Consider the following 24,577-nt stretch of genomic DNA (forward strand, 5'->3'; position numbering starts at 1 on the left):
GAAGTAACTTTATATAAGAGGTTTGACTTCAAACTGTCTTACTATTCCACTCTTTGGCCTCTATTGTCCAGAGACAGACACATTTAAACTCATTTCATTTTTTTTTTTTTAAGATTTTATTTGAGAGAGAGAGAGAGAGAGAGAGAGAGAGAGACAGAGCAGGAGTGGGGGGAGGGGCAGAGGGAGGAGAGGGAGAAGCAGACTCCCCACTGAGCAGGGAGCCGAGGGCTGAATCCCAGGACCCCAAGATCATGACCTGAACCAAAGTCAGACACTTAACAGACTGAGCCACCCAGGCGCCCCTCAACTCATTTCTTTAATGAATATTTTGCAACAAGTTCCTTAAGTTTTCCATTTCTTTCACACTTGTAGAAATTCTTCCAACTGTAATAAACAATGATACTATTTCTTGTCTGGTTAGATGGAATTCATAAGTGGGCCTACTTTCTGCTATGTTTGCTATCAATTTCTCTGAAGAAAAGGTCTTCGAAGCAGGGCCCAAACCCTGACTCTGAATATTTTCCCACAGTTGACATTTAAACCAACAAATACAATCCATAATTTTTGAAACATTTCTATAATGCAACCTAAAGTCTGTCTTTAGTTAGCTTGCTCCTTTTTCTATTCCAAACAAAAAGTAATAATAATTCTTATAAAAATGTAAGAGAAATTATGTAACTTTATGAAGTATTTCCAAGAGTAACTTTGTCTTCTGAATCTTAAACTTCATTTCCACTAAACAGTTGAAAATTTGGGTGCTCAGATAATGGTACCGCTTTAGATAAAGGTCTTAATTCTTTTAAGTAGAGAAAGTACAAGTTCTTGAAAATCTCATCAAACACACTGGTGAAATTATGTAATGCGCGTCCTCATTTCTTTTCCAAACAGGTATACTGTGAGGGCTGTCTTGCACTCAGAGGCACATTAATGCTTGCAGGCAGTCTGGAGAGTAGTTTTGTACATGGAGACCATCTGTGAAAAATGTTCTCTTCACATTTCCCTTGAACAGAAGCTAAAATATTTAAAGGTTTTTAATTGTGACTTGAAACAGTTGTCTTCATAGATGATGATATCCCCTATCTTCCAAGCATCTGGTCCCTTTTAACTGTGTAATGTTCAGAATTAAGGACAATTTACATATTCAGTATCAGGATATTATATGTCATCAGCTTCACAGGAGTGTTCTGGGGAATCATCAGCCTCAGGCACCGAAGAAGATTTAAAGATTCATCCATAGCTCTACGTCATTCAGCTTGTTCGTATTCTTCAGTGAGATTAATGCCTTCTTCAGAATACCTATAGCTTGCAGATTTAATTTAAACACTCGATTTTTAACTTATTTGATTTTACATTTTTTTCATTTCTTACACTGAACTTATTTGCTTTATCCTATAAGATACATAAAATGTTTCATGATACCAGTGTTGGTATTAACAATAAAACTACAGAATGAAGTTTAAGATTCTTCACAGTTTGTTTTGTTATTAGGATATATCCCACTAAGAAAGGTCAAAGTCCTGCCTTCAAAGGTCATGTGAAATGAATCTTTTTTTTTTTTTTTTTGGTTGTGTTATCAATCACATGCTTAGGTTTACTTAGTTTGTTTTCAATTTAGGGATTGCTCTTTTTTTCTCTTTTTGATTTAATTTACTTTTTGAATATGTAAAATAATTACATGATTCTAAAGTCAAAACTACAAAAAAAGATATACTCAGAGGAATCTCTTCCAATCCTACCTGCTGGTCCTCGTTTCCCAACCCCAACTCCTATAAATAGCCATTTTTAATTAGTTTCTGGATGATCCTTTAATGTCTAATTTTGTACAAGAAGTAGCTACCACATACACCTTGCCTCACATTTTTATGACAATCATTCTATAGGAATGCAAAGAAATATTCCTATGTCTGTATGACTATGTCCACTATGTACTATAATTTATTTAACTATTCAGTTCCTCTCTCTTAATGGCATTCGGGATATTTATAGTCTTTTGCCACTAAAAATAATGCCACAGTGAATAACCTTGTGCATATATCATTCAAAATTTGTGCAGATGTACTTTTAGGATAGATTCCTAGAAAACACTTATCCCCTACACTTTTAATTGTGAAGCCTTTATAGAATTTTAAATGTCTGGTAAATGTGCTTGCTGGGTTAAAGGGTGAATGCATCTATTTGTAATTTTGCTAGATAGTACTAAATTCCCCTCCTTGAGGGCTGTATCATTCTACATATCAGTATGTCTCTTTCACCAGAACTTTGGCAACAGTGTGCTCTCAAACTTTTGGATTTTTGCCAACACAGTAAGAAATGCTATCTCGATGTAATGTAATTTGCTTTCTTTTTTTGTTTTTAATGAGTTGAGTATGTCTTACTACTTTAAGGGCCACTTGCATGAATTTTTAACTATGTTTATGTCTTCTGCTCGTTTTTCCACTGGATTTGTCTTTTTATTTCTAGGCTCTCTTTTTATACTAAGGAGACTAACTTTTTCCTATGGTTTAAGTTGCAAATATTTTGTCCAGTGAATCATTTGCCTTTAGCCTTACTTGTGGTATCTGGGTCATGCAATTTTTAAAAATGTTTATGTAATAGAATTTGTCTTTTATTGATTCTAGATTTTAAGTCACAGAAATGCTTTCCTTACTACTCCCATGGGTGATGTTTATATAGAAATCTACCCATGTTTTCTTCTATCATTTTTAGGGTTTCCATTTTTGTTATGGTTAGTTAACTAATCCATGCAGTTTATCTTGGTGTGCAGTATAAGCTATGAACCCAATTTTACCTATGTCCAAATGGTACCCAGTTGTCTCAGCAACATTTATTACAAAGTCCATTTCTTCATTGTTTTGCAGTATCTTTATCATATATGAAATTACTTTATGTACTGGATTTCTATTATGTTTCATTAGTGTAACTGTCTATTCATGTACCAATTCTACACTTTTAATTGTGAAGGCTTTATAGAATTTTAAATGTCTGGTAAGACTGGCCCCTCCCCATTGCTCTTCTTTTCAGAGTTTTTCCTGGAAAGTCTTACTTAGTTTTTTCCATATGAATTTAAGAATCAATTTATCTAGGGGCACCTGGGTTGTTCAGTTGGTTAAGTATCTGCCTTCCGCTCAGGTAGTGATCCTGGGGTCCTGGGTCCTGGGATTGAGCCCCGTGTGGAGTCTGCTTTGGGCTCCCTGCTCACTGGGGAGTCTGCCTCTGCCCCTCCCCCCAGCTGGTGCACACTCTCTCAAATAAAAAAACAAAATCTTAAAAAAAATCAATTTATCTAACTAAAAACCAAAAAACTTGTTAGAACTTTTACTGAAATTATATTAAATTTACAAATTAAGGTATGTCTTTCATTTGTTCAAGTTTATTTTTGTAAACTTGGGGGAGTATTATAAAGTTTTCCTGTATGTATGAAGCCTACTGACTTCTGTCAATTGCTTTTATATCCTGCTACCTTACTGAATTATCTTTTTATTTTCAGTAGTTTTCCCATTGCTTTGCTTTCATTTTCTAAACACATGATTTTGTTTTCTACAATTCTCATACATCTAATTGCTTTCTCTGTATCAGTGCTGTGGCAAATACCTCCAACACCATGTTAGATGTTATAGTAATAGTGTGGACATCCTTGTTCTGTTTCAAACATTAGCAAGAATGCCTCCAGTGTTTTCCCATAAAAATAGTAAGATACTGGTAAGCAAGATGCTTTATGTGTTAGGAAAATACTCTTCTGTTCCTCTTTTGAAAATTATTTTTATTAGGAATACATCTTGAATCTTCTTAGATATTTTTCCAGAATCTATGGAGATAATCACAAGACCTTTCTTCTTTTATATAATATTAATAAACATATCAATGTATTTTTAACATTGAACTATCTTTGCATTCCTAAAGCAATTTCTACTTGGTCATGACATATCATGTTGTTTGATTCTATTAGCTAATATTGTATTTGGGATTTTTGCATTGATATTCATGAATGAGATTCATCTATAGCTTTCTCTTTTGTACGATCTTTATCAGATTTTGGTTTCAATGTTATATTTATTTCATTAAAGACTTTTTGAAGTTGTCTTTAAAAAAAACCTATTTGAAACATGTTGGATAATTTTTAGGGAGATTTTTAAGAAATATTCTATCCAGTATTTTAATTGTTTTCAGCAGATGGTTGGTCTAAATAATCTATTCCTTCTTTTTCCTGAAGAAAAAAACTTCCACCTTTCTTTACCTTATTTACTTCTTCTAATCCTTTCAGACTTTGTTCAGTTGTAATCTTTAAAAAGTTTTCTCTGACCCCCTGGGTTATGCTACATTGTCTCTTTTCTGGGCTTCTACTGGATGGCATTTATTATATAGCTGCATAATATTGAAATAATTCATTAATGTTATCATTATCTTCCATTAGTCAAAAGTTTCTTATGGACAGGAACCCTGTACTGCCTCCACTTTTTAACCTCCAGTGTCTATTGCCAACCACACAGTGCCTGACATTTAGTAGTAGCCTTAATAAATATTTAACAAACTGATCTTTGATCAGATCCCCCAACACACACACACACACACACACACACACACACACACACACACACACACACACACACACACACACCTGTTTCCTCTCAAGTTCTTATCTTTGTAATTCAGCTAGGAGCATACAGTAAAAATCTAAGTCATTGTTGGCAAACTATACCTCCTCATCTTCAGTTTGTAGTCAGTCACCAAGCCCTATCAATTCTGACCTAAAATATTTCAAATTCACTCACTTCTCTCCCTTCATATGGCCACCACCCTAGTCCAAGTCCCTAACACTTCTTGCCTAGATCACTTATTTGCTATTTTTCCTATCTTAATCTTTACTCTGCTCCTTCTATAATCCACTCATCAGAAAGTCAAAGTGATCCTTTAAAAACACAGATGTGATTATGTCACTTGTATAAAACCTATCAATAGCTTCTTCTTTTGGGATAAAGTTCAGAATCCTTAGTGTGTCTACCAAGACCCTGGCTGATCTGGAGCATCTGTAACTTTCCAGCCTTAACTTGTGCCCTTTGCTTCCTTATCATTCTGGCCTCATACTCTTCTTCCAACTTCCTAAGCTTTTTCCCTCTCAGAGTCTTTGAATACTCTTGACCATTTGCTGGAGGGCCCACTCCCTACACCTCTGATAGACAGCTTTGATCTGGTTATATCCATTCATTTTTCAAATTCATGCTCAGGACAGTTTTCCTTTACCTCCCAGTCTTATTGAGCCTCTCTATTGAATGGCCATATCATCCTCCATGCTTTTCCTTTATAGAACTTATCACTACTGTGATTATTTTTGTGATTCTTTACCTAATGTTTATTTCTGACACTTACTGTAATTTTCCCGGAGGCAGGGACCATGTTGATCTTATTTTCATCTGTATCTTCAGCATCATAAGGAACAGCACGGTAATAGAATTTAATAAGTATTTACTGAATGAATGGATGAATGATGAGTGAACGAACAAAGAACTAGTTACTGAATTCTGAGCAAGAAGCTTGAGGAAAATTTCTCTATTTCCCCTCTAGGGGGAGGCCTACTCCTACTAGAAATAGCATGGGCCTCAAGAGAGCACAAAATTCTCAAATAAGTTAGTAAGCTTCTTAAGTCCCTGAAACTGATTCAGAGAATCCAATCATTCCTTGCTAGTAGAACTCTCCAGATCAGTCTAGACCACCCAGTGGTACCAGACAAGTGAGCATTTCCTGTTAATTTCCCTTCCTTGAACAATCTTGAAATCCTTCCTGCTAGAGTTTGTCTATCCCAGTTTGCTAGGTGATTTAGCTGTAACTGCCCACATTCTTGGAAAAATAGTATCTATGTATATGTAATTTAAATATTATCATTAACATTGTTATTTCTATTTTTACTGCATCCCCCCCAAATCCTTTAGGCATTCTTTCTCTACAAAGTCTCAAAATGTTTTAAAATGATTCTAATTGTGGAAAATATTGGTAACCTATGAGGCCAAAAAATAATAAAATATTGATGAAAAGCTAATTTTCAAAAAGTAGCAATTCATAGATTTCCCTGAGCCTTGGGGAAAGTTAAAAGGAAAAATAAAAAGAATAGAGTTTGAAAATTGGGAGCATGTCTGCTTCTGAGCAGTTTCTGAAAGAAGTCCTTGTTTAATCCTGTTGACACGTGTTGGGAGACTACCCCTGCTGCACACTAATACTGTTCTTTTCTCTGCTGAACTACTTTTTCTAGGACAAAGTTTAAGTGTAAAAAAAAGTTTCAGAAGGCTTATATTTCTCTGAACTTTTTTCTTTTCCTTTGCTCTATTTCCAAAGCTCCTTTTCAAATTTTCTTTTAAATGTAACTTCTGACTTCGTTTTCAGGGTCAAGGACCAGTACATAGAGGCATTCCACTATTCCTGTCTTTGGAATGTCAGTTCACTTTAGTTCTCTAACCTTGATAAGAGAATATGTTTCTCCATCACTGTCTGCCCTGCAGTGTGAGCACAGAGCCTGGAACAAAGTAGGTGCCAGTAAATGTTTGATAAATGTAAGAATGAATGGATCTGAAACCTCCTTTGGTTGTGAAGTAGATTTTTCAGACACTATGAAATAATCCGTATAGATGGCCTATGCGAGTCTCACTGGGAGACTAATCATTCTATATTTATAAGATGTTGGGAGTCTCCCAGAATTTATACACCCTAACATTTACCAATCAAGAACTTTTGAGAAAATAGACAACCCAGGGGAAAATTCATAGTTTTTCAAGGAAGAAATGGATAGACATGAGATAGCTCAAGTTTTTAGAAAATGTGTAGGATGTCAAATCAAAACTTCTCAGAAAAAAATTCCACCCAAACCGTGGGAACTGTGGATATTATCTGAATAGTCTATTCAGAAACCCTAATGCTGTACAAAACAACAAAGAAAAAAATAGATTTAAAACGTTTGGCAAAATGTTAATATGTTAACATACGGATGATGGATAGAAGGAGTTTGTCGTACTATTCTCTCTGGTTTTTTCAGTATGCTTGAACATTTATGTAACACAAATAACATATAAAAATTGAAGCTTGGAATCGGCACTGTCTTTACCCTGCTTTAGGAAGGGAGCACCAGAAGAAGCAAAAATGGAATGGAAACTATGTAGACTTTGGCATCTCATAATTAAGCCTTCACAGGTCCCATTAATATAGTAGTATTATGATAGCCATAAAGCTATTCTTATCTGATGAGAGAGTAAAAATTTGGGGAGCAAGAATTTTTGCTTAGGAATTACAGAGATTCAGAATTACAGAAATGTAGAAATATCATAAAAATAGAAAGATATTCAGAGATCATTTCAGCCAATGCTCTCACTTGACAAATGAGAAAACTGATGCCCAAAGAAATGGGATGAAGTAACTATCAATCTCAGAGCCAGGACTTCTGTACTTCTGTACTCTGGTTTCTCTTTCCACCTGGGTGGCATATGACATAGAACAAAAGCTGCCAAGGCAGGGAAACTCAGGTGCACTATTTTCATTTGCTGCATCCTTTGACCCTATTGTTTCTGCTGTGTACACGTGGGGACCTCCTTCTTTTGTGCAGTGGATATTCCAAGACCGAGTGGTAGACTCAGAACTAGACTGAAAAAAATGAAAGCCAGAGAGGCAGTCACCAACCCCTCAATAAGTCAGTTGTCTGAAGCTTGTGCTCCACTTAGAGGAAGCTATGGGTGGTGCCAAGCAGAGCATCATCTTACTGGGTCTAGAGAGAGGGAGACCTAGCACATCTTGGCCTACTGCCTCATGCAGTGGACTTTACTACACATCTGCGTCTTACCTCATTAATTCCCCAGCCAAGTAGGATCCCAGGGAATTCCAGGGAGAATATACCATTGGGGTATTAACGTGAGTCACACAGTTCTAGACACAGGGGTGGGAGTTTGACAGGTACTGACTGAAACAAGGTTAGGTATGACAAGACACGCAGTCGCTTGATTTATCTATGATCTTCCTTTCCGGTGGCCAGGAAGGACTTAGGTTCACAGGATGAACTTCCCCATTTTGGATCAGCACACAGGTCTCTTGCCCTTGTGTTTGAAGGTTTAACATTCTCTAGGGCCCTAGAGAATAATACAGATTTCTGGTTTAGAAGCAATGGGCATAGAATCAAACAGTTTCCATTCCCTGAATTTGATCAAATGCCTTAGGGTAGCTTGTTGGGGAGGGGGGACGGGTCTAGCCTCCACATATCATTCAGATTCCTTCAACCTTTCCTAAGTAAATCTATGAATTAAAAGCAGTGTAGTTAATATGTAGCTACAGCTTCAAGTCAACTCCCCGGACTCCATCCCAATCAGAGGGCTGTCCCTAAGCCCTTCTTCCATAGAGCTGCCAATGACCAAAGCAGCCTTTAATTCAGAGTGTGGAATTGGTGGCTTATAGACTTATAGAATGTTGCCTGCTTTCAAAATGATTCTTTTTCTTTTTTTTTAATGTTGCCAATATTTGCAATTGGGGAGGATTCACTTTTCTAAAAATCTGGATTTCAGCTTCTTTTGAAAAACTGGATAACCTTACCATAGCAGAGTGGCGGAGGTGGGGGACACATTCCTGCATGGCAAAAATCTTTGGAGTTTGGAACTCAGAGGAGACTCACTCTTCAGACAAGGCATGAGCTTTTCCATTTCATCATCCCCTTGGGGATGTTCATGAACTGTCTGGGCCTTGCTTTCCTCTAAAACTCATTCGATTATGTTGCTTAGAACGCGCTTTGGGGAGTATGTGCCGGGGCGTTTTTTGTTAAACATCTCAGCACTGAAAGTCGTCCTGTGTAGGCTGCTTCACCCTTTACCTGACCACTACGTGCTGCGGGCTTCGAATGTTTACGCTTTGCATGGAAAGTACATCACTGAGAGGTGTCAGCCTCTCTCGGGTGGGAAGGGTTCTGTAAGCATGTACCTCTTTTTCAGTCTTCAACATCTGCGCTACTACACCTCTTGGGTGGTTATCTTCGGTATAGTTCCCTTTGAGGGAGGGTGGACAGTATCCAGGAGGGTTCAGAAAAGCATATATGCGTTCCAATATTACGAATAATGATGGAAGTCTCTTTCATTTTCCCCAAACACTTCTTACTAACAGTTCCGTCTCCTACGCAACTGATCAAGTGTAGCGAGTTTAGAAATGAGGTGCTCAGGCCCTACCTCAGTTGGAGACAGTGGGAGGCAGCGGAGGGCACCAAAGGACCCACTACAGGCCTGGTCCATACTGGCGCGGCCCCACAGAGTCGGCCCAAAAGCCGGGGCGGGTGAGCTTCCGGCCTACAGCTGCCTCCCCCAGTTGCCGGGCTGCGGCCGAGGGCGCTACATTGCGCCTGCGCCCAAAGCCTCAGGCGGGCAAAGGAAGTAATCTGTTAACTACACCTGGGCAGGACGGAGGCGGCCTCACGAGTCTGCGCAGGCGCACCCCGCCTGCAGCCATTGGCCGGTGCGCAGGCACCCATCCCAGTCACCCTTCACATCCTGTAAACAGAGGGGCCCGCTGGATACAACAACTTCTGTTTCCGGGTCACACCTTGACAGCGGCTTTCACCACCCAGCTCAGCCCCGCGGTTTGGTGAGTGCGTACCTCGCTGCGGGAATGCCTGCAGCCAGGTTCCTTAACCCGTGGCACTACGCCCAGTAGCTCTTTCTCCATTCCCAGCTCGGGTTTCGTTAGTCCTCGAGGCAGAGACAGGGTTCCCGGCCTTGGGGGAATCAGGGCGGGGGTTGGTTAGCCTCCGGGACTCCACCCGCGTAGATTGCGCGACCTGCTTTCATCCCCCGCTCTGGGAGACCTGCCGGCATTGCTGCGATCTTTGCGGATCCCATGCGGAAAGTGACATCACACGTCCTCGCATTTCGTGCCCTTGCCCTTCGGCTCTTTGCCTCGGCAAGACGCAGCTGCCGCGAGCCGCCTCCACCCCTCGCCCCAGCAGGTGTGGTGGGGTGGGGGGGCGCCCCTGGCTGGGCTGAGGGTCTCCCTGCTTGGGCGGAAGCCGAGGCCTCACTAGCACCAAAGGTGTTGAATGTCGGCTCTCTCCTACTTTGCTGCTAGCATCGCAATAGAAAACCCTTTGGTGTTTTCTCTGGATCTGAAGTGAAAGAAAACCGGAGGAGAGAGGGCTTTCAGTTCCAGCAGAGGAAAGAGGCCACGTGGGGTCAAAGGGCGCACGGGCTACTGTCTGGAGATAGGTCAAGCTTACGTTTCCTTGACCCATCCCCACATTGCATGTTGTCACTCTTCACCAGGAGCTTCGATGCAACAGCAGAGAACCACTGGTCATGTCCTGAGTTAGGAGTTCTTAGCCTGGAGTCCCAAGAGTGCCCTGAAAATGATTGCAGGGTTTAGTCTCTTCAGATTATCGTAGCCCAGAAACGGTTAACAGTTTGAGTCTAAGCCTTCCACTTTAGATGTTGTCTTCTGCCCCCATTCTTGGAATCTCTGATTCAAATGCACCTCTGCTTTTTTCTCCTTTTCCCTTACAACAAAGAAGTATAAGATACAGACCCTTGTCTCTTCATTTAGTGGCTGTTGGGTTAAAACATATGCCAAGTCTAAACTATCTAGAAAATTTCAGAGAGACATATAAACAAGTGTGTAAGCTTATTCATTCATAATAACGTAGGGGAGAAGAATGCCCAATATGAATCGTTGATACCTATGAATTGAACATTGTTAACCTGCATTCTATTAATTAATACTGTATATAGTTTAAACAGATAAATGGCTACTGATTAGCAAAATAGAAACTATTCAAATTTATAATATATTACATAATGCATAAGGGGATACTCCATCACGAAAAGCAAAAATTTTGTAGTGTGAAATGACCAAAATAATTTTAGGTTTTTTACCTTAGTGGTCCTCATATGCATAACATATTTAATTATGCAAGTTGTGAATTTTTTAGGATTTAAAGTAATAATCTTTACAGTAATTCAACAAATATTTATTGAGAACCTGCCATGTGCCAGGAACTATTGAAAATAACACTGTATTTACCCTCAAGGAACTTAACAGTTCAATAAGAACACATATTCCTAGAGAGCTGATACTGAATACTATATATTCTCTACAGTTTTTGATATATGCTTTTTCATGGGAACGCTCCACCTTGTTTGCTATAATTTTAAATGTTTCCCAACTAGTATATGGCTCTTAAACAGCCAAAACTTTTATCAGTTAAATTTAGGTATGTTGCATTATTTTCTTCCATGCTAGAACTCTCTGTCCAATGAACATATATTTGCCCAAATCTATTTCTTAGTTGTCATGAACGGTCAGTTATTAAAATTTTTAATTCGTTTTGCACTCTTAAATCTCGTTTTCCTACAACCACAAGCATATGTCATTGGTATGAACTTTGCAGTTTTTTCTAATTTTATATACATGACTAATTATACTTTTGAGATTCTTATTTTAGAATATGACCTCAAATATTTCCCATTTTTTTCTTTACTGAAGACATTTTAATCTGATTCCTCGTCATTGTTAACATAGATGTATTTCCTCCATAGCCTTTTCCCTCTCTTCACACAGGTATTGATCACTTGTATAGCCTTTAGTCAATCAAGCAGTATTTATTAAATACCTACTTTTTGTGAGATTCTGTGGCTGGTCTTACATGAACAAAAAAATAGAAGACAGGGACCTTGCCTTCTAATTGATTACAATTTAGAGGAGAAACAATATGAATATGAATATAAATATACTGCAGGGCCAAATATAACAAGTAAGCTAAAGGTGATGGTGATAGTGAAGACCACAGAATCCAGAGGAGGGAAAGAATATTTTGTGTCATCTTCAGACTTTAAAAAACATCCCCTTGCTTGCCTAGTCTTGTTTGTAAACTACACAGAGCTCCATGGGGGTCTTGGGCCTCTTGGGGAAATCTTGTTCCAGACTAGTTCAGAATGTAGAATGGAGGTGCCGAGGGTCAGAGCATTTTTATCCGGGTTAACCCAGCTCCCTAAGCAGCTATTACAATCTATTTCTTTATGATTCAGAAAAAATATTAATTAATCATTGATCTCTTTGAAATCTACTTTTACTATTGGGAAGGCCTCAGAGAACTCCTAATCCTAGGGACAGGTATGCTCAGTGATATTGTGTATGCCTAAAACTTCTTTGTTTCAGGCAGTTTGGAGCATGTGAACATACTCTGAGCCTTGATGAGTTCCAGTATGTGGTATATTATGCAGAGCATTCAGAGCAAATACTCTCTCTCAGAGCGCTTAATCCGAACAATCGCTGCCATTCGTTCCTTCCCACATGATAATGTAGAGGACCTCATCAGAGGGGTGAGTGTGCTGGATTGACGGAGAGTCCTGTGGGAGGTGAAGCGGGAAAGCTCCTGGGGAATCGTAATAGATTACAGATTTGTAGCATTGACTCAGCACAAGGTCACAAGGAGTTTTTACAGTCCTCCTACGTGTATTAGCTTGACCATGAAAATACATTTTCCTTGTGTTTTGCTTCTCTTTCCTTCTCCCTTTCACTTTGTGCATCCGATATTTTCTTCAGGAAATGTGTTCTAGATAACCCTAGCCTCACATTCTTTGTAAAATCTCTGTCTGGATATGGTACATTGGGATCCAGCAAGCTCAAAGTCTTCTACACATGTTTTACTAAGGGAGGAAGGAGATGAGCAAAGCAGAAGTGGTTTTCAAATCCTTGTGGTTTATAATAATTACACAGAGAGATATCACTTGCCATCTATCTTGACAACAGCCCCTAAAGTGCATGGTAATTTTTGACTTAAGAAAACATCTTAACATGTCTAACTACTGCTATTCAGCAATTGCTACATGACTAGTATCCTAGACGGTCTTTGGTCTTTGATATGTTTTTCTAAATATTATTCCTGTTGAAGAGAAGTTACAGGGTAATTTTTTGATCACTAGAAAATGCATCCAGATGCTTACTTTTGTACGTTCTTTTCAACAACTGTGGAGTCCTTATTTACTGCCTGGAGCTCTATAGCTGCTTCGAAGTTGGGTGCAGCTTTGAGAAGAAATAGTCATACAGCGTTAGCTTGTTCTCAGCAAAAGCGGTACCAGAGGATTCAGCAGTGGGAAGTTTGTCACATTCTAATTCTAGCTCTGCTGCTGAGTCATTCAGCGACTTTGGTCTGCCTGTAGGCTCCCCATCTCCTTTCATCAGATTTGAAACAGAAGTACCAGCAGGGTCTAGGTAGCAGAGAATGCCGATGCTAAGAGGCTACTTTGAAGATGTTTACAAACAAAAAGATAACATTAAGATGACCTTACTATTAATGATGGTCATCTGTTGAATGCCAGAAAGAGCGTGCCAGTTCTGGTTTCAGTCTGACAGACTCACTTTCCTGACTTTTTCAGAGCCTGGTGGCCATAGAAAGTGGATTGCTTTTCCAGCTTTCCTGCCTGATGCTAAGTTTCCCACTGCTTTTACACATGAGATCATGTCCTCAGTGATGTCCAGATGACCATCTGGCAAGTTACCTTGTGGGAAAACATAATAATTCAATCTAAGGAATCAATAGTTCCTTTCCTTCATCTTCAGTGTATTCTCTTGGTTTGGATATTGTTTAACAAACAGGACTGGAAACCGGGACCAGTAGTATGTTTACAGTGCGGTCAGAGCTAGAGCCCTCTTCCGCCCGCAGACTCCATTCTGACTCTTGTCCTGCCCAGTGAGCCAGAGCCGAGCACGCTGACTGGAGTTTCCTTCTGCCTGTAGGGAGCAGATGTGAACTGTACCCATGGCACACTGAAGCCCCTGCACTGTGCCTGCATGGTGTCAGATGCTGACTGTGTGGAGTTACTCCTGGAAAAAGGAGCGGAGGTAAAACTTTTTAACACTGTCACATTAATGACCCACTAAAGCTTGAGCTTCGCATTTCCTTAACATTTCTGTCTTTTCTCCCATCTCTTCCCACCTTCTAGCCCGTGGTAACATTGGCACAGCCAATATTAAAGCAAAATGTAATGGTAAATATATATAGTGATCCAAAGGATTTCATTCCTTTGCCTTTCTTTCTTAAGTTGTCTGTGGCTCCAGGAAGAGGGAGTTTTATTTCCCCTTTCTCTCCCAGCCTTCCTCCTGGGCTTGTTTACCTTTCTATTCAGTCCTCTCATTGCCCATTGACTGTCCAGGTGCTCTAAGTACAGAGGCCCCTCAAGTGATGAAATGGAAACCATTGACAACCCGCTACCGGACATGCACTTCTAATACCACCGTTACTGGGAGATAGATCTCATTAGGTAATCCATTCCTCAGAAGTAGCTGCTGGTGCTGTTTCTGCCCACTCATTATTCATTTATCGTGTCTTGTTCCTATCTTCTTTTTAATGTATCTTAAGATAAGAAACATAGATTAATTCATACTGGCATTAGCAGGAGGCAGCATAGTGTAGTGAATGATTAAAAGAGTGGACTCTGGAGCCAGACTTCATGGATTTGAATCCCAGCTCTGTCACTTCCAGCTCTTGTGACTTTGAACAAGTTACTTAATTTTTCTTTGCCTCAGTTTCCCTATCTGTAAAATGGAGATGATAATGGTATCTTCTTAAGGTTGTCAAGTATTTAGTTTTACACTGGCATGTAGTAATTGCTAAGTCAGTGCTTGTTAAATAAATAAATAAGCAGATTTGACTCTTTGTAAGCAATCTGGAAGTTGCAGATGCTGAGGCGCTAATTGGAATCAGACATGCTGTGAAGCTGGTTTGCAGGCCCCAAACACATTGGTCAGTAAGCCCGAGGCACCAGCCCCCAGCACTATCATCTCCACACGGCCATGCTGTTCATGGCCATACTGTCCTCTACTTGTCATTATCTTTTCCATCACTCTTGGGGGGGGGGGGGACGCTGAAATGAAAGCCAGTGATTAATATCAATGACGAAAATACCCTGGGGGAAAAAGGTCTTTAGCTAAATAGAGAGTTGAACTCAGTTAAATATTCCAGCGTATTTTTATGGCATTTTGAGGGGAAGATAATATGCTAGATAAAATTTTGGTTTTAAAGTGTTTGCAGCCTTCAGAAATTATAAGTAATGTTGATTTTCAGCAAGTCAGCTGCTTTTCCAGCATTGGAAGATCTGTGATCTTCCCTTTACATGGCTTTTATCAAGGTTCTCATGTGACTGCACAGCGTATATTTGCAAGGGTGCTGATTGGATTCAGAATTTGAGCCTCTCTGTATGGCTAAAGAACACAGCAAAACTACATAGGCAGAGTTTGGCCTCATTTTTCAGTCTGGTTGCCATTAGCCACAGGATAGAGTGAGCTGGGATAAGGAAAATAATCCAGAACCTTTACTCTGGCTAATATATTCAAGCTAACTTTCCAATAAATATCTTCCAGAGTAGTTACGAGGATTTAGACTTCATCTTCTCTTTTTTTACCCCTTCCCCCATGGTAGAGATCCTAGTGAATAATAAACAAGAACATAGCAAAAACCCAAATAAAGCAGGCCAACTAATCAGTGCACAGAATAGAGTGCTGATTGTATTGAGACCATTCTCTTCCCATTTGCTCCTAAGCTCCTGCCATACCTCCTCTTGATCACCAAGACTTGCTGGGAATTTGTTGACTCTTATATTCAGAACATGACGTAGCAAAGGTCTTGGATAAACACATGCAAGCTGCTTTTGCCCACCCATCTTCCTCTCGGTAGTCTAGCTACGGTAATATAGTTCCTCCCTCTTTACAGGTGAATGCCCTGGATGGTTACAACCGAACAGCCCTCCACTATGCAGCTGAGAAAGATGAGGCTTGTGTGGAGGTCCTCTTGGAATATGGTGCAAACCCCAATGCACTGGATGGCAACCGAGACACGCCACTTCACTGGGCAGCCTTTAAGAACAATGCCGAGTGTGTGCGGGCCCTCCTAGAGAGTGGGGCCTCTGTCAATGCCCTGGATTATAACAATGATACCCCGCTCAGCTGGGCCGCCATGAAGGGAAATCTTGAGAGCGTCAGCATCCTTCTTGATTATGGTGCAGAGGTCAGAGTCATCAACCTAAAAGGCCAGACGCCCATCTCCCGCCTGGTAGCTCTGCTAGTCAGGGGACTTGGAACAGAGAAAGAAGACTCTTGCTTTGAGCTCCTGCACAGAGCTGTTGGACACTTTGAATTAAGGAAGAATGGCACCATGCCACGAGAAGTGGCCAGAGACCAGCAGTTGTGTGAAAAACTGACTGTCCTGTGCTCAGCCCCAGGAACTCTAAAAACACTCTCTCGCTATGCTGTGCGCCGGAGTTTGGGACTCCAGTATCTACCAGATGCGGTGAAGGGCCTTCCACTGCCAGCTTCCCTGAAGGAATACCTGTTACTTGTGGAATAGGCTGCAGGAGACGTTTGCACCCTCACGCAGGCAACCCTGGGGGAGGTTTTTCTCTGCCGTCCTCTGTCTTGGAAAACAGGAAAAGCAGTTGTCCCTGTTGTGTGGTTTGTATTTAGAGACAACGTGTCACAACAGTAACCTCCACACCATCTCCCCTCCCCAAACCAAGCAACCAAACAAAAAAAAATCCCTCACTTTTGTTTTCTGTTTATTGCTTACTTGGCTTTTTATATTGCACCCTGCAAAAGAAGAGGTCTCCCCCTACCCTCCCCTTTAGGGAAAAAGTCAACAATGCAACAAAATTCTCTAGGAAAATGAAGAGTATTTAAACAGTGTGTGTTTAGTTTTCCTTTGGGAACATGATTAACATTTCAAAAGAATCCCTCTAGAAGCATTATAACTGCTCAGTGAAGAAGTTTAAGAAAATTCCAGCTAACACATGTGGCCCAAAAAGATGATACTACAACCTCAAATGGTGTGCAGATGCACAGTTGGGCGGGATGATATGGATGATACCCTAGAGTGCCCTGTCACGGAGCGTGCAAAAGGGACTGGCCACCTCTCTCACCATCAAAGGAAAGAGCAGTCTTTGCCTCTTTTCCATTGGTGTGCCTGAGGGTTACAGTAGTTCAGCAATGCTATTTCAGAAATAACATTGTCTTGCTGCTTTCCACATAGAAGAGATAGCAGGTTCTGAGCAGTCCTAAGAACTCAAATGTCCTAAGAACTTTTCTCCTGATGCAGTTCTTTCTCTTTGTGAAAGCCAGTTTGTTCCAATGGGCTTAGCAGGTGTTTGTACACCTTAGGTGAAGGCTTTACCCCAGCAGGGGACAAGATGGGCTGGGCTGCCTTTTCCCACGGGTCTTCATTTCCCCATGGGCAGCTCACTCTGCTGAGTTGGGAGTTATTTTCCTTTCAGTTGTTTTGGAAACTTTGCTTTTTACTGATCTATACAAGACATCGGGGAGTGGAGGGTGCCAGGGAAGAGCATTATAAGAGCTTCTTTTGAGATGGCCCACCTACTCAAAAAAGAACTGCTTTAGTGAACCATATTTAAGTCAACAATACTCTTTCTTTTCATGTGCCTAAACTAGAGCAAGTTGTTATTGATCTTGGATGACCCAGATGCAAATTTGAAAACTTTTTTTTTTTTAATCGATTGGGAACCACAAATAAAAATGACTGGAATCTGCTGACACAGCTAATTTGAAAAACAATGTCTGCTTTTGCCCTTTTGCTGTTGGTGGGTTTTTTTTTGCCCACTTGAAAAAAAAGAAATAAACACTTCTAAAAGCGAGTTTGGCAATTTCTACTGTTCCTACTTTTCTCCACATCATTAAATCCCTGGGAGCCCTGTTGGCCATAACTCTGAAATGGGGCTGTCACTACCCTCCTACTAAGCTGGTTTGAAGATGCAGTGCTAGCAGTGCTTGGTATTTACTGTTAAGTTCTCTTCCCCTTAAAGAACTGCACAGAGAGCATTTGGCTGCTTTAATTCTGGACTCCGACAAGCCTTCTCAGTTTCTGTTTAGAACTGTCTTCAGGGTATAGAGGTAATGCTTTGGACAGCCAGCAGAAGTGATGTATTACAGCTGATCCGTCCTCCACCACTGGTAAAACCCTGAACCTCTTCCTGCTTCATCAAGCAAGTGAGGAGACTGGGTCGGGAGGAATATGTATGCTTGTGCTGAGAGCCACAACAGGGCACCGTCCTGTCAGTTTGGAGGCTCCCGAAGTCCAACTGCATGACATGGTCACTTGGCTGATGAGGAGGAAGAAGCTGTTGTTAGGGCACAGAAAACAAACTGAGCTGAATAAGAACTGACAACTTTCTAAAGCCCTATTTCAGCCAACCCACCAAACCAGGTCCCAGGCTGGGGGTCTCTTTCCCAGGCTTTCAAAATGTGCATGTCTCCCCACAAACGGAGTCTGCCTTTCATCTAGGAAGGAGTACAGGGGAAGAGTTGAGAAGGAAGAACCCTGAGTTGTCAGAAGAGTACAGATCGTGGGATGGCTGGAAAAAAAGCACCCCTGGGAAATAGGTAGACGATCAAAAGGTGAAACACAACCTCGTGCTTAAGAGAGGCTGACGCATCCTGTGGCTGCAGAGGATGCGGGAGGGACTGGTGTGGTATGAGGGTAAGGACCAGTGTACAATGTTCTAGGACCTTACGTACAGAGCCAAGAGTTGCTGCGGGAAATAAGCCAGGAGGTGGAGAGAAGTACATGGGGTGATTGTATGGGCTGCATCTTCCCAAGTGTCTGAGCAGAGTCTGGTCCTTAGGGCTGACAGTACGACATCTACTTGTGCAAGTGACAACAGGAGAACCAAAAGCACAGTGACCAGTTGGCATTTATTAGTGTAGCTATTGTTTGTCACTGCAGTAAAAGTAGTAGAGGAACCAAGACTTTGTTATCACAAAGAAATAAATACAGCTTATTTTTAGGAAAATTCTAACCGAGTAGCTGAAATCTAGCAGTAGCCCTAGAGGAGCCCAGTCTTCTTGTGTGACAGATGAAGCTGGGGTAGAAGTCATGATAAATTCTACCTAAAGGTGGCTTCTACTCACTGCCTATTGCCCCAGCTCCCTGGCCAGAGCTGGTCATGGCTACAGTTGCAGAATAAAAGGAAACCTAAAGAAAAATGCGCTAAAACACTTGGGAATACATGGACTTGGGTCTGTCAGGGGGTGAGCTGACCATGATCAGACAATCCATGACCCTCACTCCAAAGAGGGTTAGATAGAAGTTTCTCCAGATCGCTTCCGAGTGATGTGCTCCAGGTGGGCATGCTCTGAGGTGTCCAAGTCAATCTCGTACTTGGCTAAGATTTTGAGGATGGGCCTCAGCTTCAGCCACCACTGTTCCTTGGGGATACGGTGCCTACAGAGAAATGAGATAGATGATGATTTCACCTTCTAACACCCAAATGACTTCTATCAAAAGCTGATGGAAAGAAGTTGAGTAGAAGAGGCTGGATTTTAGGGCAAGGGCTAAGATCTGAAAGAGGTTCAACTACAGGCGTTAGTCCTAAGATAAAAGGAGTGAAGACAGCGAACAGGTTGGGAAGAGATCCTGACGCTACCAGGGAAGTAGATGTACTCACTCAAAATCCGTCTGGTCCTTCAGCTCAGTCACTGGTTGAAAGACCAGAGCCCTCTTACGCATCCCCAGAACACAGCCCGAGTCTGGCGTATTGGCAAAGATCCTCCCTGCAATAAATGTCAGTAAGCTTCAATAACGGGGAGCCAACCTCTCTGGAGGGGGCTTACCCTCTTGCCCCACCTACCATTACGGTAACTCTCTTTGATTTTGCCGGACATCCAGTTCATAGCCTTGGCGCCCATCTTAGTGGCAAAATTCCTGTCAAATGGAGTTGGGCTTCCCCCCTGAAAAAAGAGTCTTAAAATTACAGAGGGAAAGACTCTAATGAAGTGGCAGAGGTATCTGAACATACAGAGAAAAAGGAAAGAAAAGGCCCCAGGTTTACAGCCAGAAACAGAAATCCTAACTCTGAAAGGAAATCCTGACAGTGCTGCGAACCAGGGTGAGTTGGCACAGCATATTTGGCCACTTATCAGGTGTAAGAGTAACTAATTAGACAAGGGGGTAACTGGTCTCACAACTGCCCCTTCTAGCCCCACAGCTGCCAGATCCTGTTGTTTACTTCTAGTCTGGCCACTCAGTCACTTCCTGCCCCTCTTCAGCCTAGCAGCTTTTGTCAGTCGCCACCATCAGGGACACAGGAGTGTTCCTTGCGAACCAATATGGATGGCCTTGGTAGCACCTCAGAATAATATGAATCATGTAGATTTTCTCTGAACTAAGAGAAAGTAGGTGGGAAGTGGGGAATAGATCGTCATACTTTATCCAATTGTACCCCATCCCTGCAGGGACTAATAAGCTCCTTCAGACTTGAGATACTGGGAATTCATATGTGAGTAGACAAAGGTCAAAGGTCCATACTTGGGCAGGATCAGCTGGAGACGCTGGGGATGGGGAGGCCTAAGACCACTAGGCCTAAGACCATCTGTGAGCGAGGCCCACTGGAGGTGCGGATCGAATGTGGATGGTAGAAAGGAATTAGTTTCCCCCGGAAACCCCAGTTCATGGGGCTGGAGCCCAATACCCGCAAGGTGTCTGTACTCATTGCCCAGGTTCCTTATGGAAGGCGGTATGGTGCGGTGGGAAGAGCCCTGGCTCTCGCCTGGGCTTGATGAGTGGCCCTGAAAAAATTATCTCTCCTCTCTTGGGCCTCGTTTTCTTCATCTGAACTAGTGGTTCTCAGCTGGAGATGATTTTGCCTCCCCGGGGACTTCTGACAATGTCTGAAGACATTTTTTTTAGTTGTTACAACTCGGGAGGGAGGTGCTACTGGCCTCTAGTGCGTAGAGTCCGGGGATGTTGCTAAAGCAGCCCACCATGCACAGAACGGCCCCCCGCAACAAAGACTTATCCAGCCCCAAAGAGCAATGGTGCCAAGGCTGAGAAACCCTGCCCTACGTGAAGAGGATGGACCACATAATCTCTAAGGCCATTTCCAGAGTAAAGATGTTTAGATTGTATGACAGTACAAGATTGCAGGCTCATGCTCCGGCAGATTGGAGGCCAGCGGGAGACCCAGTGGCTACTGGGGGTATGGCCATCTGGTGACGGGCATGACGGGGGCATCTTCCCTACCTGCTGCATGTGGCCGAGCACATTCTTCCTGCTGTCAAAGATGCCCTTCCCCTCCTCAGAGTATAGGTTGAAAATGAAGTCAGTGGTATAGTTCTCATTGCACTTCTCATTCCTGCCAAGTAGAGACCGAAAGCCTGTGACTTTCGGTTGTCCCCCCCTTCCCTCCCAACCCTTTTCCGCTTTGGTAAGCTTTATTCTTCCCTTTCCTATCTCTTCCCTCCCATGGCTCAGGTTCTCTCCCTTTGTATCCAGATTCCTCAGGGTGTCCCGGATGGATCCATTCTGTGGGCTAGAGCCAGAGCCTAGTTCTTCTCTTTACTTAGGAACAAGCCGTGGATGAGGTACCTTAACACCAAGCCCCTCTTCACGGTCGTTTTCATCTTTTGCACCAGATGTTCCACATTTGCCTGAAAACAAGAGAGTAAAGCCTCAGCCCGGCAGGGGGTGGATGAGGCTGGGCAGGTGCACAGCTCTCTCGTTCCCCAGCAGGCCTCTCCAGAAGGGGAGAGGGACATGGAAGAGAGCCGTTTACAGTCCCGTGCCTCATCCCTGTAAGAAGTTCAGGGCAGACTGAAATGTAACCGAAGACTGCAGACGAGACAGGCAAAACTGGAAGAGGGCCCGTCAGAGACAGCTGTGGCAACTGCCGGTTTTCACCTTGCCCCCGCTCCCAATGTCCCTTTTTCCAGGGGTTTCTGGTTCTCTTCCCTCAGAGGGCTGACCCTTGCTCTCAGCGTCGGGCTTTAAATGGTTTGCTTGTGTGCGCAGCAGTGATTCACCTGGGAGGAACCGGTCCCTTCCTCTGGGCTTTGAGTTGGGGTAAAGGAGGAAGACTCCCACCTCCATTCCTGGCAGGGGCCGGCTGGGTTCTTGGATTGGGGAGGTCCCTCCGCCTGCTGCCCCTCCACTTTGTGGCCTTTCTTTCCTCCAGTGAACTGAGATCTTGGAAAATTAGGATCATACGGTCCCTCTGGAACAGGAGTCCGAGCCCCCCCCCCGACCCCCGTGATAGGGAATGGAACGAAAAGAGTCTGATAACAGGGGAAGTCTGGAGGGGTGGCATGATGCCGTAGAAAGACTGACTTTCTGTTAGTTAAACCACCTACTCACCTGCAAGTTTAGAAAAGGCTTTTAACCTCTCTAAATCTTTCTCGTCTGTAACATGGAGATAATCTCTCCCTTGCACATCGGTTTTGAAGACAAAATGCAAAAATACACGGGCAGGACTTAGCACTACGCCATCCTTCAAAACAGATGCCCCCGAGAGCCGGCGCTGAGGGCGCCCATGTGAGGTTACCCGGAAATGCCTGCGCGCTGCCCTCTCCCACCTCCTCGCGGGCCCCCACACCCAGCAGCTGTCCTCGTCTTGAGCTCTTCCAGCTCAGGTTGCCGCGGGGGGGGGGGGGGGGGGGGGGCGGGGCGGGGAGCAGTGGGGACAGACGGGGACAGGGCAGAGCTATGTCACAGGCCTGGGGTGGCCATCTACCTGCAGGTCCCGAATGGTGAAGGGCTCCTCAAAAATGTAGGCAGCGTCAGCCCCGGCTGCCAGGCCCGCCATGGTGGCCAGGTAGCCGCAGTAGCCGCCCATGGTCTCAATGATGAACACCCGCCGCTTGGTGCCCGCGGCTGACTGCTTGATGCGGTCACAGGTCTGCAGAGACAGTGGGTCACAGCTAGAGACACGGGGCCTGGGGCCTGCTTCTTGTCACTTCTCTGGCCCTCGCAACAACCCAACTCTGGAATGCTCTCGTCCCCAGGCCGGCCGGCCTTCAGGGATGGCAGGCACATTGGCCACCCAGGCTGTGGGACTCCTCTCCCCGGAAGGAAGTTGTCCGCATCCTTTCCATTGCTCAGGGTGGGGAAATTAGGCCACAGGCCCTCAGGAAGAAGAAACCATCTGGTATGCAGAGTACTGGCGCCTTTCTAGGTTGGGGACTCGCAGGTGAGAATGAGCCCCACACGTGGGGACCAATAAGGCCCGTGTAAAGGCCCGCGCTTCGAGAAGCACTTCTCAAGCACTTCGCTTGGTTGGTACCAAAAAAGTAGCTCACTTTCCAGGAGCACACGCAGTCCAGGGACTACAGTCCTGGCCAGAAGCCTGGGAGGGGGTGGTGGTGGTGGGCTCTCACCGTGCAGATGGTGTTGAGGGCTGTGTCAGCCCCCACGCTGAAGTCCGAGCCGGGGACGTTGTTGGAGACCGTAGCAGGGATGACCACAAACGGGATGCACAGCTCGTCAAACTGCTTCCTGCCCTCCATCAGTTCCAGGCCCCCAGTGTAAGCCTGAGAAGAGCCGCGAGGGCAGCAATGAGGGGAGAGGGAAAGGGGGGGGGCCGGAGGGGAGGGGAGGGGAGGGCACTCACCTCAAAGCCCCCGATGATGACAAGGCCCTGAATGTTAAACTTAGTGATGTTGGCACTGATCTGCTCAAAGCTCTTCCTGGGGAGAGTCCTAGTTGAACGGGGTGGGGCAGGGGTGGGCGATGGGGCAATGGAATTTGGAGAAGGGACAGCAAAATTGAGGGAGAGAAAAGCCAGAATTAGAAGGTGCTTTATGTATAATGTTTTGGCCTGTGGCCCCTTCCCTAGGCCACCTCTCGCCACTGTCCAACGGCCCACCCTGGGGCTTTAAATTGCCAGAGCTGCTAAAAGATGGCTGGATGGGCATGCCTGCCCCCACTGAGGCAACTGTGAGCTTGGGGACCAAAGTTCCAGGCTACAGCAGTGTAGATGCTGACCGAATGAACTGACACCCATACTCAAGGGACATCTTTAGGGGTGACGAGGAGGAAGTGCTCCTATGATGCCCCTTACCTTTTCGTCCCAAGTTTGGAACCGCCTTGGCCAGTCCAGCCCCCCACATAGCTCCAGCCAGCTTCCTCGATCTGCAGGAAAAGGTCACACGCATGTGCACTGTGGACTGACACCACTTCCTGAGTTCTGAGCCCACCCTGACACCCCCTGGTTGGCGGAGGAACACCAGGCATCGGCTTTTCCCCACCTCAAAGAACTTCCTCCACCCTTATTGCTCGTTCACAAATATTAAGCGCCCACTTATGCCAGGCGCCGCAGTGAGCTTTGGGAGAGAGAGAAATAAGGTCTGTTGCCTGCAAATCGTTCGTCTTAGCGGCTCCTGCCTGTTCATATTGCCCTAAAACTAAGTATTTACTTCTGCTCACACCCTGGGAGGAAAGCAAGGTGGAGGACAACGGAAAGAAAGAGAACGGACACCCCTGCTACGCTTACCCTCCCCACGCCCGCTCCTCGGCCCCAGATTATGTGCCCTCCGTCCCTTTAGTCCCCGTACCTGACCCCTGGCCAGGCCCTCGAAGCCGTCGTGCACAACCAGCACCCGGTTGCCTTGGATGAGGCCAATTCTCACGGTGGAGCGCACAGCAGCATTCATGCCTGCAGCCGGGGCCCCCACGTTCATCACGGCCACGGTGTGCGTGCTACCCTGGGGGGCAGGAAGCGGACAGGGAGCAGGGAAGACACGGGCACAGAAACCCCCGCAGAGGGAAGGGGATATCAGTCATGGAAGCCCAACTCTGGGTCCCTGG

General features: G+C 43.9%; 2 protein-coding genes and 1 pseudogene across 8 annotated transcripts in view; 1 reads left to right on the forward strand and 2 right to left on the reverse strand.

Moving 5' to 3' along the window:
- Positions 1 to 316: 316 nt before the first annotated feature.
- Positions 317 to 1,313, reverse strand: LOC113922321 (annotated as a pseudogene).
- Positions 1,314 to 9,451: 8,138 nt separating this feature from the next.
- On the forward strand, positions 9,452 to 17,636 carry ASB8 (ankyrin repeat and SOCS box containing 8). Of its 3 annotated transcripts, none has more exons than XM_027595231.1 (4): positions 9,452 to 9,591; positions 12,158 to 12,317; positions 13,735 to 13,839; positions 15,707 to 17,636. In XM_027595231.1, exons 2-4 carry the CDS (start codon positions 12,189 to 12,191, stop codon positions 16,337 to 16,339), a joined length of 867 nt encoding a protein of 288 aa, XP_027451032.1. In that variant the 5' UTR covers positions 9,452 to 9,591; positions 12,158 to 12,188; the 3' UTR covers positions 16,340 to 17,636. The 3 variants fall into 3 exon arrangements, with proteins under 3 accessions (XP_027451032.1, XP_027451033.1, XP_027451034.1); XM_027595232.1 differs by having other exon boundaries at positions 9,463 to 9,591; positions 12,154 to 12,317; positions 15,707 to 16,339; XM_027595233.2 differs by lacking the exon at positions 12,158 to 12,317 and having other exon boundaries at positions 9,523 to 9,591.
- A 1,037-nt stretch (positions 17,637 to 18,673) lies between these two features.
- PFKM (phosphofructokinase, muscle) overlaps positions 18,674 to 24,577 on the reverse strand; it is a 47,371-nt gene continuing 41,467 nt past the window's right edge. For 4 of the 5 annotated variants that reach the window (XM_027592759.2, XM_027592755.1, XM_027592756.1 and 1 more), the window contains 10 exons: positions 24,325 to 24,474; positions 23,832 to 23,902; positions 23,382 to 23,469; positions 23,149 to 23,301; positions 22,506 to 22,670; positions 21,365 to 21,426; positions 21,020 to 21,131; positions 19,629 to 19,728; positions 19,446 to 19,551; positions 18,675 to 19,222 (listed from right to left, as the gene is read on the reverse strand). In XM_027592759.2, coding sequence (XP_027448560.1) covers positions 19,078 to 19,222; positions 19,446 to 19,551; positions 19,629 to 19,728; positions 21,020 to 21,131; positions 21,365 to 21,426; positions 22,506 to 22,670; positions 23,149 to 23,301; positions 23,382 to 23,469; positions 23,832 to 23,902; positions 24,325 to 24,474 — 1,152 coding nt within the window. In that variant the 3' untranslated portion in view covers positions 18,675 to 19,077. Of the gene's footprint in view, positions 19,223 to 19,445; positions 19,552 to 19,628; positions 19,729 to 21,019; positions 21,132 to 21,364; positions 21,427 to 22,505; positions 22,671 to 23,148; positions 23,302 to 23,381; positions 23,470 to 23,831; positions 23,903 to 24,324; positions 24,475 to 24,577 lie in introns of all 5 variants that reach the window. The other variant, XM_027592757.1, reaches the window with a different exon arrangement.

This window comes from Zalophus californianus, chromosome 9 (genome assembly GCF_009762305.2).
Source record: "Zalophus californianus isolate mZalCal1 chromosome 9, mZalCal1.pri.v2, whole genome shotgun sequence".
NCBI lineage: Eukaryota > Metazoa > Chordata > Mammalia > Carnivora > Otariidae > Zalophus > Zalophus californianus.